Consider the following 20,357-nt stretch of genomic DNA (forward strand, 5'->3'; position numbering starts at 1 on the left):
GAAGCTTGCATCATACCTGAACCATGGGGTTTTGTAAAACCCAAGCTAGGTGTGCCTGGGAAAGGGAATGAATGAGAACGGGGAGGAGCAGTATTGCTGGACCCCTCTTACCCTCTCCTAACAAGAGAGATTTGCTGTAGTAAGTTATAAACAGTGTTACCCTCTCAGATGGTACCAGATCTCATGTTTTCGCTGTGTGCCAGGGGAGCTCCCTTGAGATAAATAAAAATTGCAGCTGTTGAAATCTACTGTGTTGATGTTCATTGGCTTTGTGTTCTATGTAGGTGCAATTATGGCAGCGTGTTGCTGCAGTTATGGCTATATGTTCCATTAATAAAATAAACAAAAAAAAACCCAAAGGCAACTGATCCACAGCCTGGATGTTCTTATCTCTGCCTTCTTATTCTGCATGACAGACTAATTCCTATATTCATAAGGCTTACTTTGTGCAGGAGCTATGGGCTGATGGGAGAATGCTGAATGCAGAGATCTTCCAAGGATAAGATGTGGCTGTAAAATACTGCTACTAGCTGTGAAGTCTGAGCTTGAATGTTGCTGCAATGCAAGCTTTTTGAGTGGAGAATTCAGATGTTCACTGTAGATGGTGTATTGCACAGACAAGACCAAACTGATCAATAAGTAAGGAAATTAGTTGGTTCGCTAATTGCAGTAGACATTATCAGGACATTTGAGATAAACAGTGAGATGACCATATACAGGTGCCACCAAAGGAGCACTGTCCATGAGCACCGGGAAAGGGAGAAGCAGAGATAGGAATGCCTGCATGAGCATTGCATATCACTGCAACAGACACATGTAAAAATTTATAGATGCAGCTTAAAACTCAATCTTTTCCAGAGAAATGTTGTGTTGAGATGTGTCAGCCAGGTGGAAGGAGACAACCCCAAGAATTGTTTTATGGTACAAGAGAGCCATATGTCACTTGCCACCTCTCCATCTTTATCCCGAGCTGCCCTTTCTTGGTGTATCCAGTGATGGTCAACAGGCTGTACTCATTTCCTCACCCCTAGGAACACCTATTGGGTCAGACTCAGCTACACTAAATGTTATACTAAGGGAAATTCAGAAAGCTAGCTTATGTTGTCATGACACTTTTAGTGCATATATGCATCTTGCAACTTAATGCATTTTTTGTCATCTGTATTATTTGTATTTCAGGTACTCACGCATGCTTTCACAGTGTATTGATCATGAGCAATCCAAGAAAAACCTGCATCTCCACTGGTCATGAAATGACACTATTGTATACCTGGCTGTGAGAGCTATTGAATGCCATCAGACTTTTTCATTATGGCTGTGAGGGTTCATGGGGCATGAACTAGGTTTCAGTGTATTGTATGGTACTGGTCTACCTGTGAGTCTGTAATTGGAGCAGTTCTTATTGAACACGGCTGAATTTAGAGTGCTGTATTGTCTCTGTATATCTGTTAGTCAGTGTGGAATTGTCTTTGACCCAGAATCTAAGCCCAGCTGCTTCCAGCCTCTTTGATATCTGAGGACTATCTGGAACACAAGGGCGTTTATTTTCCTGTTAAATTTCCTTACTCTTCATGTGTCAGAAACGTTTGTCTTACTCCTAATGTGACAGCATCACAGAGATGCCCTTATCAGCTCTTCAGTACTCTGAACTCTAAGCAAGTCCTCTAGCCAGAAGATGCTGCCACAAAGATGACAGCTATGGTCACAGCAGTAAGGGGTCTCCTGAAAAACCTTCATACCAAGGGCACAAACTGCAATATGCATACACACCCTTTATCAGAAAGGGTGAAAATATTCTAACACAAGTCCTCCATCTAAATTAAAGAAAAATTCATACATGAACTGAGCTACTGAATCATTAAATATTTCCAGATTTTTCTCTTACTGATACCTCTCATGTTGGTTCACCAAGTTTCCAAACCTACTGGTATCCTAACAACTCTTTCCACAGGTCTTTATAAAGCTGGCATTGCATCTGGTGTTTGTAAGAACTTTGTATTTTATTTTTCTGAGGCATGAGAAATAGAGGTGTTTAAAAAACGAAGTACACTACCCACCTTCCAAGTATGCGGGCTTTTCTCAGTTTTTTTTGAAAGTGGTCAGTCTGTGTCACAAAAGTGGAGGATATGGTTTCAAGATGTGGCAACAAACACCTCTTGCTATCACAGATTTCAGCACACAAAAGTCTACTACAATACACTGCTGCAAAATGCTGCCTTCAAAATTGCATGCATGCAGATATTTAGGCAACTCTATCAGGGTACTGGAGCCTGTGCAGTGTACTAACACTATTTTCTATTAGAAAAACACCCAACTCAACTCTTTACAACAGTATCAGAAGCTTTTGTGCTTGGGCTGGCATTTTTATTTGTTGTGCTTTCTGCTTTCTTGCACACATCTGAGGAGCTGCTCAGTGGAACTGCTGCATCCATTAGACACCTCTTCTGTTTGAAAGCAACTGCAGTAAAAAGAGGCAGTGAACTTAAATTTCAAATTAAAAGGATGTCAGGCTTCTCCCATAAAGCCTCTGGCAAGTACAATATTTTCTTTGTTATTTTGGGGGAAATCTGCAGTCAACATTGCAATATGCCATGAAGACATCTCAGAAGAGACTCTGCAAGATTCCCTGTACTGTAGGAGTCAAGGGTAATTCTTGATAATCTTTGGATTCAGGAGACAACTCTGCAAACTTTGGGGAGAAAGGTGAATTGTTTTAAAGTGAAGTGCATAACATATAAAGCTTATGAATGCTTCATGGTCAAGGTTTTAATACAGTTCAGCACCGTTTTCAAGGTCAAAATCTGGTCAAATTTGAAATCTGGTTCGTGTCCCTGCTAAGATTTCAACAGTACTTGCAGAGAAATCCTTGTGTTTATACAGACAAATGTAGAACTTGTGCTTCAGCCAGCTCTCTCAACTCATTTTAAATGCAGGAGATTTTGGAATCTGAGGCACTGTTGTATGCACTGTACCCTAGAAAATTGCTCCATCTGTGGCTATACATCCCTCCCAAAGGTAAATACTCAAATAGGTGCAATTTCCTTATGGATCAAACCTTTACCAGACATTATTTCTGTGCAATCTACTTTTTCAATTACTGATGATCAATTATGTCCTAGACTTAGGAACTGGAAGTATAAGACAACCACTGAAATAAAATAAAATCTGAAAGAATATATTTTTGATGCTGAGTTTCCCAGAGCACTGAGGAGAGGTTATAGCCTTGGAAAGCCATATATCCTCTGCACCTTTAACCAGCGGATGTGTCTCAGGCCTGGCTAGCTTCTGTGAGCTCCCTTGGATGCAGGGGGAGCTAACTGAGGAAAGAAACCCTACACCTAGACCCCCAAAATCTCAGCAGCAACAGTAAATCGACCTGTGCCTGGCCAGTGGCCAAAGACAGCAGGCTCTTTTGCATCCTGGCATTGGATCTCTTTCTTGGATCAGCCTAGTAAGGAAAGCTGGGAAGTAAATGGCTGCCTACCCAGCAGGCAAAGGCAAATGACTCAATACTCCTCCTGCTGAAGTACTTCTCTCCTTCTATCAGAGAGATAAACCAGTCAGATTTGGTGAATGGTGAACTGGCAGGGTAAAAATGCAACAGATGGGCCTGTCATTGCACAACCTGGTTCCAATAATTCAAGAAAAAAAAAAGTGCTCTTCTTTCTAAGAGTAGATCTCTATGTACTAGATATTTATGCCTATGATGGTGGTTTGCAGGAAGGTGGCTACACTTAGTTTTCTGGAAATAGGCCTGGAACTGCTTTTCTACACCATGCTACAAGCCAAGACTGTCTGGCAGCCCTATCCAGCTCAGAGGCACGTGAGATGGGGCCACCAGTGCTCCAGGACACAGTGGTCTCTACTGTGGAGGCCCTAGAACATCCTTTGAGAGGTCAGGTTCCAATGAATTACCCTGGAATTAGGCTGGCTGTCAGAGGTGCTGCTCCTACCTGCCAGCCAAAGAGGGACAAGACCACACAGATAAAATTATAAATAAAGAGAGTGGAGAGATGGGAACAGAGAGAAAGGAGAGGCAGGAGGGTGAAGAATAAACAAAAATAAATAAAAGGAAAATCTCATGGGAAACAGCATCAATCAGTACTGTGTTCTCTGGAATGCGCTTAAAAGCTCATATTTCTGGAGTGCATATGGCTTTATCCACACCTCTCACTCTACTTTCTGGGGCAAGGCCAGTGTACCTGAAAGCCTTCTGCTTTCTAGCAGGACTACACATGGTGAGTGCAGGACTAAGATATTTGATGGGTGAATTGGCAGAAAGTTCATCTAAAGAATGCTACATTACTTATTTCAAGCTAAGTACTTTGCTTTGTTTGTTTACTTAAATTGATCCCTCCTCCCTATAGAGTGAACCAAGCCAAGCTTTTCTGCTGGAAAGACAGAAACCCACACAACTCATTTTGTGCAGAACTCTGACTAAATAGGCAAGGATCAGATGCAGATCACCCTCAGTGAAGGACCATTTTCACACCCCACAGTCTACAGGGGTATTACAGTCTATTAACCAATATGCATTCACTTCATCTTTCCTTTTTTGGTGTGTGTTTGTGTGACAACAATAGGAAGGAAGTTAAGCTACAGCATACTCTGATCATTCTCTTTGTTGGAGGAGGGTAAATACAAAATGCAACTGGAAGGCCAAGTGTACTCACAAGGATGAGTATTGGGTAGCAAGCAGACAACAAGCAATGGTCCCTGGGCACCCAGCACCCTTAAAGCTATGTCCCACAACATGACATCTATCCAGTTTTCAAATTTAGTCTGTTTAAACAGAGGAAGTGGCAACCATTCTACAAAAACACAACAGTTTTACACAATATTTTTTTACTCTCTATATACTTAGCTTTTGCTTAGAAAATTCATCTCTAAAGTACTCTTTGTACTTCTCTAGAAAGGTATAAAAAGAAGCACTTTAAAGCAACTTAAAACAAGGGAAGATGAGAATTATCAATGCCATATGTCAGAACAAATTCTTTCTGAGGTTATATCAATACCAGAAGATGTGAAACAGCTCCCTCAAAACTGCTTTTAGAAGAACAAGGAAGGTACTGAATCCAGGGGAGCCTGGCAGCTTTTCCTTCTTTTAACAGCAAAATCTCCTCCCTTTTCATCAGGAGATGACTTCTTTCGTGAAGGAAGGTATTTCAAAAATCTTAGCTTTCTCACATATCTATGTTATATTAACAAACTTGTAATCAGATACCAAGTACTTTATTAAAACAGAAAGACCCAGGCAGATAGCTCTTGCTCAGACACACAAAAAAAAATGCAACAGAATTACTCTCTCACTCCTCTCAAACATGTCTCAACCTTTTTTCTTTATAGTAACCTCATAGGCTTTTAACATCAATATCAAGGAATTAATTACTTCAACCTCTGCAACACACAACAGGCAACTCTCCTAACAGTAGCAGATGGTCACCCCTATGGCAGATAAGTCTGGGGCAGTCTTACAGACCAAGTTCTCACTTTCCCAGCTGCAAAACTTTACATTACCCTATCCACAAACTTCAAAGCACTCATCCCTGTTCAAATTCCTCCTGGTTGGTGGTGGGTTTGGAAATCAAGGATTTTCACTTACAGCAATTCCCTATGCTCCAGTACATCACTAGATAGCACAGACTGATGGACAACACCAGAGCATGGAAATTAAGCACTTCAGATTTACAAATGATGTCATAGCTTCTGAAGTCTCATGACCTTTCATACAAACTCTCAGCCCTTGCTGCTCTCTAGCCATTGATGGGAAAGGATATGTATCCATCAATGGGCCTGTCATGTTACACAAGCAACACACTTGGACACATAACCAGTTTCTCCATATGGATACAGGAAAATGAACTTCAGAAACATTTCCTTATGCTGAGGAAAGTAGAGGTGTGACACAAAGTTTTCCCAAACGAGAACTACAGGAAGGGTGGGAATCTTCTGCTGCTGTTTCAACTTCCAGCTTTAAAGAAGGGTATCAAACATGTAAGCATGTGAGAGAAACTTTTAGTGTACTGGCGGGGGGGGGGGGGGGAGGGGGTGGGGTGGGGAAGAGAAGAAAAAACCCTAAAAATATCTTTGAAAGAAGAAATAAGAAAGTAAATGTAGTCCATCAGTGAGCTCAGTGACAGCACCTCCATGAGTATGGAACGTGAAGATAGGAAGCTGTTCTTCTGCCACCAGAACTCTGAGTCACATTTTCCTTTCACATTCATATTCTAAATACAGTTATTAAAAAATTGCAGAAACTAAGCCTTTTTGATGAATGTTCCTTTCATGCTGAGGCTAGAAGGATGGAAGCATGGTTGCTGTTTGAAAGCTGTTGATCACTGCTTACCATTTTCCACTGCACTGACTAGCTGCTGTACCTCAAGTGTCCCAACAAATTTTGCCATCAGCAGTAACTCTGGCTTGACGTCAAGAGCCATATTGAAACTATAATGGCAAAAATAATTTGATATTGAAAATTGTTATTCTTCTCTTTTCATGGATTATCCCAGAATAAACAAACCCAGAATACTTAATCACACTGCGTATGTGGAATGAAGCAATGCAGAAGGAGCACCACTGCTTCTCTTGCACAAAATGGTCTGTTGTTGTCAGTGCTTTCCACTGGAGGAAACAAACAAGAGCTCAGTGCCCCATTGAATGCAGTTTTACAATGAGACAAGTTAACAGTTGGCATTTTTGTTCACATAATTTCTGAAGCTGAGGTCTAGCTGTAAATTTGACTTAGCACTTGCATGGTGTTTGCTGAAACAAAGACAAATGGTATCCCAAAAGTGAAAACAGAAGCCAATGTCTGGACATGGACCTAACTCTTTACCTTCAGACTGCAAATACTTTCCTTTAAGAGTTGCCAAGGATGTATCAGTTTTAGCTGAGGGGGCAAGAAATATAATCTGGAAAGTCAGTGAACAAAATAAGCAATGCATTTAGAAAAAATTCACCGTGCAACTATGCGCTTTCTAGAAGACAAAAATGTTATGTTGTGAGCAGCCCTTTTGTAAAATCACAATTGTTGCTTTTCTAAAGAATGGAAGGGTTCCCATCTTCTCTTCCAAAAAAATTCAAAATTCAAATTTCAAAATTCTCAAATTTTGACAGATCAGTAGAACTTGATCATGTGCTGGCATTTTACAGTAAGCCTTCTTGTACATGCTGATTTTCAAAATTTCTTTCTGGTAACAATTTCTGTCCTGGGTATTCAGGAAAATTTATCAAGGCCTCTGTTTTAGTGCAAATGTCCCACAAAGCATTTTCATCTGCATTGTTTTGGAGAAGCCCAGATTGGTGAGTACTCACCCATGGATGTACAGCACTGCTAAGTGGAGTCTGATCTCAGAGCAAGCAGGGTCACCAATTAATTTTGATTTGGTGTGGATTTTCAGTAAGTGACTATCACTCCTTTGTCAGCATTTTGTTATTCTGGATACAAGTGAAAATCTTGAATTCTATTTTTCAGGGTCAAAGTGTGACTTCCAAATCCTATTATTGACTTAAAGGAAAATAAAAACCAGTTCTCAGGGCCTGTTGGGCAATAGAACTACTTTTGCCATCACAATTAATTTTTAGAAGCTTCTTTGAAAAAGGACAAAACCTATGCAAGAAAAAGGAATTATTTATTTTCTTTATAATTTTTTTTAAATAAAAAGGTGAAGTGCAAGAACTACTTAAGGTTTTCCCCTTTCTGGCCTGGAAAAATGAAGAGAGCTTTCATCTGCCCTTTAAATTTATTTTTTCCCTGAAAAGGTAATAAATTATACTGAAGTCAGGGGAAAGATTTTTATTAAACAAAGCCTCATTTTCATCATACTTAAAGGAATGTATTTACTAGAGACATTTTCCCTCTCAAGAATAAAATAAAATAAAACCACATTCCTGTCTTGGGAAATGATGGAAGGTCCTCAAAGTGCATTTTCAAAGGATTCTGAATGAAAATAAATAATTCTTATTCTTAACTGAAGGGGAAAAGGAGAAAATGTATTCCCCAGAGTGGAGCACTGAATGCTGTAGAGATACCTGGAATACTTCAGAGAAAAGACAGTTACCAGGGATTTATCATCTTTAACTGTGGATGCAATAAAATAAACTGAGAGAACTAACTGAAGAAATTAAGTAAAATATTTAGAATGAGACTTTCTACACATCCAGTCACACTCTGTGTTCAGAGAGTTGGCAGGATACAAGGAATCAGTAACTTCTGCTTCATCAAATGGTGCTTGCATGGGCTTGTTTTGGAAAAGAAAGCTACTTATGAAGTTTATCACACAAACAAACTGACCACACTGTAATTTCCAGATTCTGTGCTCCCTTATTATTTTTCCTTTCAGCATCTTCACCAGCCAGTCAGTAACAGGAAGAGATTTGGTTTGGGAATAGAAAAAAATTCAAGAAGATCCACCAGAATTGATTTGCAGATCAGTAAATGACAATAAAAATGATCAGTGACTGAGATTTTGAGACAGAGCACACATAGTACTGCTTTTACTAGCAGCATGTAATATATCAAGCAATCAAGAAACATCCTACAAAGGTTGTCAAATTTATGTCACTGCATAATTACATACGTATTGTCCATAGACCCCTGGCAAGTTTTCATGCCTCCATTATTTTAACTGTTAAAAGAAAACCTAACTGATTTTTAATAATTCTTTGTGAAAAATTGTCTTCCTGTTAGAAAACAGTGCTGGAACTGTCTAATATAGCAATCAAGCTGTATTTATGCAGAAAACATGATACAGACATTTACACTTACAAAACTAAAAATATCTGTACGCTTGTTACGAATCACTGACTAAAAGTTAAAGCTTTATCAGCTCATTCAGTTATTAAATCTGAATGATTTCACAGTTAAACTTTCTAACAAACATATGCAATAATAAGAAGACTTTCATTCCCCTTCATCTACTGGCAAGCTACAAGTACAGTCTTAAGTCAATACTAAAATGTTACTAAGATGCACAGGGTAAATTAAAAAAAACAAAACAACAACAAAACCAAAAAGATAACAGATAATACACAAGGCCTGGAAACCACTGACTCCCTAAACTGCATGTTTTTTCCTGCAAGGAAGCTTTTGAGGAGAAATCAGAACTACTCGTAAGGCCAAGGGAGAAGAGGGAGAAATCCAAGTAATCCAAAATCTGGTAGGATAGATAAGGTGTGCTATAAATAATACTTTTAATCAAGATTTCACTTGTTTTCATGCAAATCTTTAATGATGCAGCTTGAAAGTACTGATGTCACACAGCATCTTCGAAAGCATTTATTAAAACCTTTGCTCTCCATACAATGTAATAAGATTTTATCCCTTAAACTCTATGAGCTCTCCATTTAGACTACAGTCTGACTACAGTCATCAGTAACAATTTCCCAGTTTACTTGACTGTAGGGTTAAATTCACAGTTTATGCACATTTAGAAAACTTATCTAAAAAACACTGGGGCTGCACATAATGGCAACCTGTATGCTAGAACAGAAAGTCATTGATTCTCAGACTTGTATTGCCTGCACCAATTACAGAGTTTATTGCCCTGTTTTTTCTGTCAGGATTAAATCAATACACAGGTGACATTTCTGTGATGCGGGGGTCAGGCAGGGTTGGTGAGTCTGAACTGGCACCCTGTGCAGACCACAGGGTTACATGGTTTTATGGTTTCACATTGCACCACTTTCAGAGAAGAAGCTGTGAAAAATGCTACTCTCATCTCAACTCCAGCCTGATGTTACTGTCCAGTCCAACTCTCTATGGAAAATATAATCATTTTAAGGAAAAATGCCTGACTGGATGCTGTTTTTCTCCCCATAAGGCCACTGCTACCTGTGGAAGGACATTCCCAAGCTAAGACAACACCCTCAATTTCAGTCATCTCTGGAAAAATGCTGCTGCAAAGCTCATCTCTCTTGAGAGCAGCAGGACTCCTCAAGGAAGAGGTAAAAAGGTGAAATTGTCTTCTTACAGTCCTTGGGCTCAGAGTTAAACCCTGGCTTCTCCAAAAGATTATCTTATAAGCTGCATTGTGATAAGAGGGCCGATTCTTCCTTTGGCCCACAGTAAAAATGTTCCATGGGCAGGGAAGGTCTCTCAAAGTTTGAGTGATACCATAACCAAGCTCTGTGTCTAGACATGATCATCTTCATCTCAGTCCAGGACCACAGCCTTGGTAACTGCTGAAATAAATTTCATATTGTTTAAGGCCAACAAAGATAAGCCATTCCAATTAATTACCTGATACTGCTTGAGGGATATGGAAATAAAGACATGCCTCTGTCAAGACACCATATGCTGTCAGTCAGGCTGTAGCATTATATCATAGTTTTTTTATATTCTACTGATAATCAAATGCTTTTACTGCATGAGAAGAAAAAGGGAGTGAAGATGCAGACTGCATATCAAAACAACCACTCAGAAAGGTTAAAGTTATCAAAAATGCAGTTTATTTGCTTGAACAGTGTAGCTACAGTGCATGTATACGCTCACGTGCATTAACAGGTTTTTGCTGTTTTCCAACCCCATTAGGTACCTAGATGTGAAAGAAAAGCTACAGAAGTACAAAAATAAGTCTTGTACAATTCTTAACTGCAGCAGAGAGGGCAGGAAAAAGCTGTTGCTGAGCAGTTCTACCCTTACAGATGTTTATACTGAACTTCCAGATGTTTTTCTTACATTTGTTTCTTTGTTATAGTAAGTAAATAACTGTCTTCAAACACAGTGAGACTTCTTTAAATCAAAATTTATACAAAGTTTATACAAAAAGAACCTTGAACTTTTTTATCTGTGCCCACATTCGTTTTCCAATCTTACAGAGTAAACCACATTCCTGCAAACAAAGTGGATGATTCCAGAGGCAGGAAAGTCCTAAGTGTCTTTATTTTTTTTTCCCCAGGAACAAAAAGGGTAAACAATTATGAATTCATTGTTTGGTCTCCCTACATTCTGAGGGCTAGCTGTGGCTCTTGCCTCAACAGGCATGCCTAATTTTGACCAAACAACACTGAGAACTCACCCAACATAGAAGGCTAGTCATCAGGATTAGTAAAATACAAATAAGAGTGTTTGTTGGTATTGTGCTTATTTGAAATTCAGTTATAAATCCTCAATATCGGAATCTCACACTCTAAATTCTAAATAGAGAGGAAAGCCCAAAGATGCATATGGAGGTATATGGCAGAGATATTGACACTACAAAAACAAGAGGTGATAAATTAGGACAGATATTTAATCGGCATTTAGGCAGGAGAAATACAGGCTAACTTTCCAACAGCAACATTGTAAGCCAGTACTTCTCTACAAATGCAGTTATGCGCCTGAAAATACCTGAAAGACCCTAGCCTTTCATGACTGATTCTGGGCCAAGGAAATCCTGATCAGAGCAAGTTTATCCAGGCCTGGCCTCTGAAATCCTTAATTTGGTGCTTTCACTAGTTCTTAAAGTAATAGTTAGATACTGTAATTCCATTTTCAGGCCAAACCTGTGACTGGCCCAGACAAACACTTTCAGAGCCTAACTATGATCCCCAGCAGAAAAAGAAATTGGCTTTGTCTTTAAATGTAACATGAGAAAAAGTGGAGAACAGAAGACAGGATGCCAAGTTTCAGCTGATGTATCTGCTCAGTTTCTGCCTGTTCCCTGACTGCTCATTTAAAGGGAACAGATGGTGGTGGTGAAAGGCAAAGTGTCACTGAGCTGCAAGCCAAACCAGACATGATTTTATGGCTGTGTGCAGTACACAGATCAGTCCTTAGTTCCAATGCAAAGGAAAGGCATGGTTTAGAGAAAGAGCTTTATGTTCCTTTTTACTTTTGAAAGATTTCAAAAGCAGCCTTGTTAAAAGAAAAACGGGCTCAGCTATGAAATCACTTCCTTCTGTTTAAACTGTTTTACTCAAGGAAAAAAACAAGAGGGCACGAAAAAAAAAAAAAATCCGTTCTTTGGTTTTGACTTGCTCCTAGGATTCAGCATCCCGCCCGCTCTGTGGGATGACGCAGTGTGCCAGATCCCGACCGCTCCGCTCTCAGTGCGTCAAGCGGCCGTAGCCCTCCCCACACAATCGCCCCCTTGTTGGAGGCAGCTGGCACCCTCCCCACACATGCTGACAGCATCACTGCCTGGAGGACTGCACCCCTTTGGGGCAGCTCTTCTCCGCTTGGAGCAAGGCAGCAAGACACAAGGAGGGCAGGCCGTGTTAGGCTGCTAACAAACAAGAAGCTCTTGTGCTCCCTCCTGCCTCCCAAACATACTGAGAATGCAGACAGGGGAAAAGATGCACTTCTGCTTGCAGCAGCAGCATGGCTTTGCCTGGGAGTACAGCCAGCAGGATAACTCCAGGACACCTGTTTATGGAAGTTTAAAAGTCAAATGAACAGTTCACTGCTGCCCAATTCACAATGGGGTTACTTATAGCTGAGCAGCCTTTTAACAATAATTCTAAGATGAGGAATGGTTTGCCTCCCTCTGCCAACGCTCACAGGTCTACCCAAAGCCCCAGTTCTGTTTTTCTTTCAATCCCAGGGTATCCTCCCTCTCCTCCAAAATTAATTGTCTTCTCCTGTGTAAAGTAGGCTGACAAACCAGCTCATTTCCTCACTTAGCTGTGGGGTAGGAGAGGAGGGAGAGGGATCTTCAGAAATAAACTGCTTTCTTTCCTATCTTCACTTCCTGCAAAGCATTGGTTTCTGCCCCAAACTAACCTATTGAGTAATATATTATTACCCTGATCTGCATGATTAGGAAAGGCAGGAGTTATTTTCCTCCATATTTTTGAGGTTTGCTGATGTAGAAAAATGCTAGATAACATAAGATAAATGTTCAGCAAATTGCTCCATGCAGCCTGAGACACTCACCTTTTCTGCCCTTCCCAAAGCTCCAGTAGATAAACTTGCAGCACTATCTTTTCAAGATGGGACTCAGGAAGTATGACCCTTGAAATTAAATCTTCTGCTTAAGAAAACTTTAAAACAGATTTACAAGTAGACTGCAGTGATAAGATCACGAGAAAACCTGCCTGATCAACATGCTGACTACACTATTTGCTTGAGAGAGACCTGCTGATATCAGAGATATCTGCTGCTCAGAAGTGCTTTGAAGAGATGCTTAGCTCTTCTTTAGAACCACAAAATAATCCTCCCCTGAAGTGTAAATTCAGCAATATGTGACGGTACTCCCCAGCTGATGGCAACTAATGAACATTTCTCATGGTGCACCTAGCAGTCTGGTAACACCTTGATCCACAAATATTTAACTCCCCAAAAGTTTCTGTGGTTAACCCAAAGCCTAATTAACTTAACTGCATCTTATTATTTATTAATTTATTTATTAAATGAAAAGGCTTTACACAGCAAACCCTTCGCTTCTTCCCAACCATCTTTATTTTGCAAATGTGCCTCACAGGTGGTGAGGTGAAAGTGTTGCTTCTTCATTACACTACATGCCTTTGACCCCCCTAACTTTCCTCTAGTAACCACATTGCCTAGGAAAAAACCCAAACTGATCCAAAACCCAAACCCTTTGCAAAATAATACCAAGGTGGGAGCTGCAAAAATGATGATGTTTGTCACAGCCGACAAGTGCCTTTGTTTCCCTTGAACAGACTTAATAAAATAATAAGTTATTGTTTTCTGAAAATGGTATTTTATGCCGATTAGAAGAGATGCTTAAATACAGTGTGTGCAAAACACTGAAGTGCAGCAGAAACAAGAAATAAGATCCTGTTTGAATTTTGAAGAAACCTTCAACATGTGTCAGTTGCAGTCCTGAAAAATCTCACCTTAATGAGGAGTCAGAGCTATAACTGAACTACATCTGCAGCTAAACTGAACTTACCTTCAGTTTACCTAATGCCCCTTAACCCCTGGAGTTATTTCACTCTTTCTAGAACAATACCTGAAAAACAAAAAACTTATCGGGGGAAAAAAAGTGTCGCTTTATGTTCCTTGTACATCACTACTAATGTGGCCATAGTGGCCTGTATGTCTTCCCTCTGACCTCTTCTCACAGGAGAAGGAAGGACAGTGTGGTCACCACCTATTCTTCCTGCTGCATACACATACCTCTAGTACTATACATGCTTCAGATTATCTGATATTTGCTATGTATTCAATGACTGTTTACTGCTACAACTTCACATTGCATTGGTAGAAGTGCCTACTATTTTCCACCCACTTTTTTGGGGGGGGGTCTTCTGGCGTTTTTTTTTTTTAAATCTGAGCCAGTCTTTCACCTCATAGGAAATAGTACCCTTCTGTATCAACAATTATGTTTTCAGGAAGGAAAACATAGAACTGTTTCCTAAAAGAGGACAACAAAACCCAGATTTTCTTTGTATTCTTAACCTCATCTTGCCTTCTGCCATGAGAACCCTTGAGATGGTCAGGGACAGATTTTTGAACCACCAGGAAGTTGGTATAGGCTTTACCAACTGCTACAGTCTCCCTTGCAAAACTCATAGAAGTTCTTCTCCTGAAGAGAAGAGAGGACATGGAGGAATACATCTTATCAATAGTTTAAAGGGTTAGTTAACTGCACAGTTCATACTCTGGTTAAAAAGCAAATCACTAGGTCAGAGTACAACATGTAAATTCTTAAACTAACAGGTGAGTGGACACAATGACTCACTGATTCTCTGCAACAATTCTGCCACGTTTGTGATAGAAAGCACAAGTCACAGCATAGAGCTATGGGAACCATAATGCCAAGGAGATAAATGGGGCTATGTTTTGGGCTTTGCGGACTTTGGGCATAACAATTGCATTTATGGACTTTTAGGCAACCATCTGATGCGCAGGGTACTGGAATACCTAGAGACTCACATACAGTACTGGAAAACCTAAGAGGTGAGAACACATATTGGGACAAGGATTGGGACATCATCCTTGCTGCCTTCTGCTTACTATCATCTGCAGCAACAAATAACAGAATAAACAGCAAAGAAAATCACCAGGTAACAATACTCAGCATTTAGGTTATACTTCTGCATGAGGAAACTGGGAGCCCCAGACAAAACCCAAGTAAAACTATTCACAAAATGACATGAACCTCCTGAATCCAAAGTGTGTTACGGTATTTCCCTCAGGTGCTTAGGCACCTCCTGAGCAGTGTGCTGAAGCACACCAGCATCTCACATGCTACTTTCCTGTATTAGCAAATGGTCAGATACTGATGTGTACATAACACTACAGGACTCAGCACATGCAGTCCTGCTTAACACACAATCTTTTTGAGTAACCTGTAGCCCCTCACTGTTCTCCATATACTGGAAGTTTGCATTAATACACACAACACCTTTCAGGTGGCTAAAAAGGAGACAACAGGTATTTCAGTGGAATACTGAGCCTTCCCCGTACTATTTTAAGTCTGAAGACATTTGGCATCTTCAAAGGCAAAAGCACAAATACTACATATAATAGGTTGCTACAAAAGCTTTTAAACATGAGTTGCTGCAAAAATACAGAACATTACATCTGGATTTGTACCAGTTTTCTGTTACATGTCTGAGTGACCATGTTACATGAACTTCCATAAATAAGCTTGATAGTCCCAGTGGTCACAGTAGTGAACTCTGGATGTTCTTATCGTCTGCACCTCTTCTACTAGTGTCTTTCAAATTCTGCTGACCCCCAGGAGCTGACCATGCATTACTGAAATCACCTGATAAGAAACAGAGCAGGGAGAACAGGATGGGCAACGTAAACACTTACCAAGCACAATGACCACAGTCTTCAGGAGGCTCATCATGGTGTCCCGATTCCTGCGAGGCCCAGAACTGTGTCTGGACATTCTCATAGTCCTTTGGCGAACATACCCAAAGATGTGAGCATATAGGACCACCATGACCACAAAAGTGACCAGGTTGAAGATAGCCCAGAAGACCAGGTAGGAGTCACTATAGAGTGGTGCCATGTTGGAGCAGTGAGTGATATCACAAATACAGTTCCATCCGACACTTGGAATGGCACCCATGACGATGGCCATAGTCCAGATAACAACAATTACAACGACCACTCGGCGGTTGCTCATCCGAGTATGTAGTTGCATTCGGAAAACTGTAATGTGCCGCTCAATAGCAATGGCCAACAAATTGGCTACAGAGGCGGTCAGACTGGTATCAATGAGACCCTGACGGAGAAGCCAGGTGCTTACAGTCAGTCTTCTAGTGTTGGGTCCTGTGTTGAACATTAAGTAAAAGTAGGCCAGCCCTGCAAAAAAGTCTGCAGCAGCTAGGTTGGCCATTAAGTAATAAATAGGAAAGTGGAATCGGCGATTGACATAAATGGCCACCATAACCAAGAGGTTGGCCAGCATTATGAAGATGCAGACGGTAATCCCCAGTCCCATTACAAGCTTGCTGACAGTGTTCCATTCAGTGGCTAGATATTTTCCACTTCGGTTATAAAAGAAGGCAATGGTTTCATTGTAGTAGCACTGTGGTTCACTCATGGCTGTGGACTGAAAGAAGAGGAGAAAAAAGAGAGAAAAAAAACAAAACAGATGACATCAGAACTGAAAACATATGATTGCCTTCATGGAGGAGACATACATGAAGAGCAGGGAAGGGGACAGGAAAGGAACATGCTTCAGAACAAATTTATTTTTTCAGACCAAATGGCATTCCATAACTCACAAACAATTGCTCTGAGGAATCTCGTAACAGCAACCAGATTAGAAACAATCAGAAATGGTTCCATCTGCTCTGGGAACCAGCATGATTTCTGATGTAGTTGTACATTGCATAGAAAATGAGCTTCTGGCCAAGCAGACCTGCTGTGAGATTCAGTTAAAGGGAAAGGCATGCAATTCATAATTAAGAAAAATTAACTCTGTGAGACACCTTATTTATGTTATCAGAGCACAAAACTGTTGTTTGATGGTAGCACAAGAGTAGCTCTTCAAGGAGGAGGAAATGAGCATTACATTTCTCTGCAGGTTTTAACTCATTCCATTTTCCATCATGGGTATTTCTTCCTCTCCTGTCTTAAAATATGGGAAGAACACCCTAAATAAAGATTGTCAGTATTCTCTGAGACCATGATTTACCAGGGATGATGTATGTCCATAAAATTGCTTTTATAAACAATATAGGAAGCGTGACATAGCATTTCTATGAGCACGAGCCACAGTTCTAGAAATGGCTTGAAATGCACAATGCTTTTAAATATAACTCACCAGAACTAACTTATTCCAATTTGAAACAGGAGTGAGCCAAGAAATAAGATAAGTAATATTTGGCTTAACTAGTTTTAAGAGCATCCAACCTTATTTCCTGCATTAAATATTGTCGTGGCTGTGTCAGAGAACACATGATTAATATTCTTTTCAGAGTACTCCGCTGAGAACAGCTAGGGAGGCAACAAACAAGCCCATATTCCACCAGAATGTGGAAGTTTTGGATAACACTGTTGGCTTATAAGAAAATGCCCAATGAGTATCCTTTCTCAATTCCACTTAATTACTCAAGGTGAAATTCCCAGAAGGAAAACCTAAAGAAAATAAATCCCTCTGAATAACATCCTGGTCCCTTGTTTAGCATGGGTAAACAACAAAGATGTAAAAATAAAAATATATATATATAAAAAAATTCAAACCAAGAAACACTTGTCAAAAAAGTCTTTTTCTGAAAGACCTGCCTTTGCCTCTCTGTTTTTATCGCCCTGGAACTCTATCAACTAAACTTGAATTTTTACAAAAGCAGGACCCATTTTAGCAATGCAGGTAAGAAGTCCAATCAAGGAACAGACCAGCAACACTAGAAGTTGGTAATTTCTTCCCATTAAAACATATAAAGTAAACCATATGTTTTGGACAGCTCCAGTTACTCTGCAGGAAGTGCTACAAAACAAAATGTACAGAATTGGGAAACAGAATTTGTAACTTGACTCAAGTGAAAATATGTGATAAAGATCTCCTTAAAATTACCCAAAGCTGTTTCTGTTTCTTTTCATTTCTACATTTGTCAATGCAATTAGGGCAATTCCAATAGAGCAATATACAAAACTTTCCACCTATATCCCAAATGGACTACATGACATTTAAATTTATGTTAAAAAAAAAGGTCTTTTAAGAAAGATTTTACCTCCAGCCTAAACACTGTCCAGAAACATTTGCAGTCCCAGGATAATAAAAAGTTAGAGTAAATAGTATTTCTCAGCACAGTGAGTATAATACTTTTATTGTTCCTCTAGGATACATCAACCCTTGGGTTTGAAGCCTTTTAGCCTTAATTATTTAAGAAATTTTGAAAGTTCTTATATAGGATCTGTTGCATATAAAAAAAAATTATAAGGGACATTTAACAAAAGGAGACCTAGCTACAAGACATCTGGCTTTAATTCTTTGGTTAAAGACCTTGTAGTAATAACAGGTCAAGTATAAGAACCCTTGAGGGAGAGAGGAAGTCATATGAATGAATTAGTGGCTCTTATAAAAGCTTGCCAACATCTGCATTAATTATGTAATGCACAGGATTTTTTAGTCTCTGTAGAAATATCTGTATGCAAAATCTAGTGAATATTTGTGATCTTGAATAAATTCTCTTTGCCTGTGTATTTATCACTCTATTGTTGTTTTTTTTTTCTTTCAGATGTCTGCTGCCCACATATAATGATTCCTGCTCCACTGTTGCTCCTGTGGAAAGGGGCCTGGTACACCTGGAAAAACACATATTTTTAATTCAGAAATTTAAAATGTGGCAGGTAGTATGCTTTTATTTTCTTTTCCCTTCTTTTTTTTCTTTGTATTTTTGTTTTGCACGTGGGCTTAAAATGTGAATTATTACTTGATTGTACAATATTCTCCTCTACCTTTTCATTTGAAATATGAAACAAAATATGACAAAAAATGTGACCTTTTCACAAAATGCCAAACCAAGCTGGAATGTATGTACACACATAAGAGTATGTAAAATGCTACAGAGCCAGACTTGTTCAATTTAAAAGCATGACAGCACTTGAGCAATCTCAGAGAAGTTAGCATGAGGCCCATTTGCTCCTTCTCTCATTTTGAAGACAAAAACCAAAATTCTGTGTTCATGTAAGGTATTTTCAAGAAGTTTTCTTTTTAAGGGATTCTAATCTAAAACCTGGGACCTCCTGTAAAAGTAATCTTTTCAACACACACTTTCCCCAGCCCCCCTCCCTCTAAGAGAAAGAAGAGGAGACAGTTTGCTGGCAAAAGTTCAAACAAGGGATGATCAACTTTCTCAGATGCCATCTTAAAGGAAGGTTTTTGACCTCCCAGGTCACAGACATAAAAATCCCAAGGCATCACATTTAGCTGTGATGCTGACTAGAAAGGCTCAAGCAGGAGCGAAATGCACTGTATCTCTCAGTACTCAAAGTGTTAACATACCACAAAGGCATATGCAAGCAGGCAGACCCCATCCCCTCTCCTGCCCCTGCAGGAAAAGGGGCAGGGAAGTTTATATTTTAATTTCCTGAAGTTTCACTGAGTGTGTTTCACTGCCTGTGTAAGCCAGATGTGTGGTGCCCGGAGATTTACCTCATCCATTCAGTATATCTCAACAGAAGTTTAAAACAAACTGAGCTTGCAAATTGCCCATGTTAACTAAACCTCTAGGGCGCATCTGTGTGGAAGAAGTAAACAGTGAGTTATAGACCAACAAGATGGATAAAGAAAAATGGAGTAAAAGCAGGCTAAAAGCAAAGTCTTCTCTCTCCATGTGAAGATGACCAAGACACAGTTGTCCCAAATCAAAGAAAATCACAAGCACATGGAATTAAATCTCTTATTATCAGGAGACATAGTCATAACCACAGCACAGTGCACACAGTCCAGGAAATTTGACACCAGGACTTAATAAAATTTGCTCTTCTTCAGCAATTAGTCATTCAACTCACCTTGGCACTGGCCTTTTCAGGCACTATTTGCCTGGTTGTCTCCTTTCCTCTGGTTATATGGGATCACCAGGGTGCCAGTGGAAACACTAGGAAGAAAAGCCCATGCAAGCTTTTCCATGTTTTGTGCCTGACTCATCTTGCTTCTGCCTCACTTCTACATCACACTCTAAAGGATGGAGTGAGGATTTGGATCCACAGCAGCTTGACCATTGGATGTCTTTGGGAGGGCAGCCCATTACTACCTGCCCCTCCTGCAGCAGAAACAGGAGTGAAGAATGTACAGTGTGCTTGGAGCAGAAAGTGAGAGGGGATCTCTGGATCCTGCCAGCTCCACAATGAGCGACAGCTCACCTGGTAAGGGCTGTCTATGGAGAGATGCTTGGGGTGGAAAACAGACATCAAAAAGTTTTCAAATACTACTGATTGATCCTGCCTAAACAAAACATTAATTAGCACAAGGTGCCTGAGGGGAAACTGATCATTTTGCAAACCC

The 20,357-nt window shown here is 39.9% G+C and overlaps 1 protein-coding gene across 1 annotated transcript in view; it reads right to left on the reverse strand.

Moving 5' to 3' along the window:
• LPAR1 (lysophosphatidic acid receptor 1) overlaps nt 1–20,357 on the reverse strand; it is a 43,865-nt gene that overhangs the window by 14,623 nt on the left and 8,885 nt on the right. Inside the window, exon 2 of the mRNA XM_062513359.1 lies at nt 15,710–16,457. Coding sequence (XP_062369343.1) covers nt 15,710–16,457 — 748 coding nt within the window. The remainder of the gene's footprint in view (nt 1–15,709; nt 16,458–20,357) is intronic.

The sequence above is a fragment of the Cinclus cinclus genome, chromosome Z, assembly GCF_963662255.1.
Source record: "Cinclus cinclus chromosome Z, bCinCin1.1, whole genome shotgun sequence".
Lineage (NCBI taxonomy): Eukaryota > Metazoa > Chordata > Aves > Passeriformes > Cinclidae > Cinclus > Cinclus cinclus.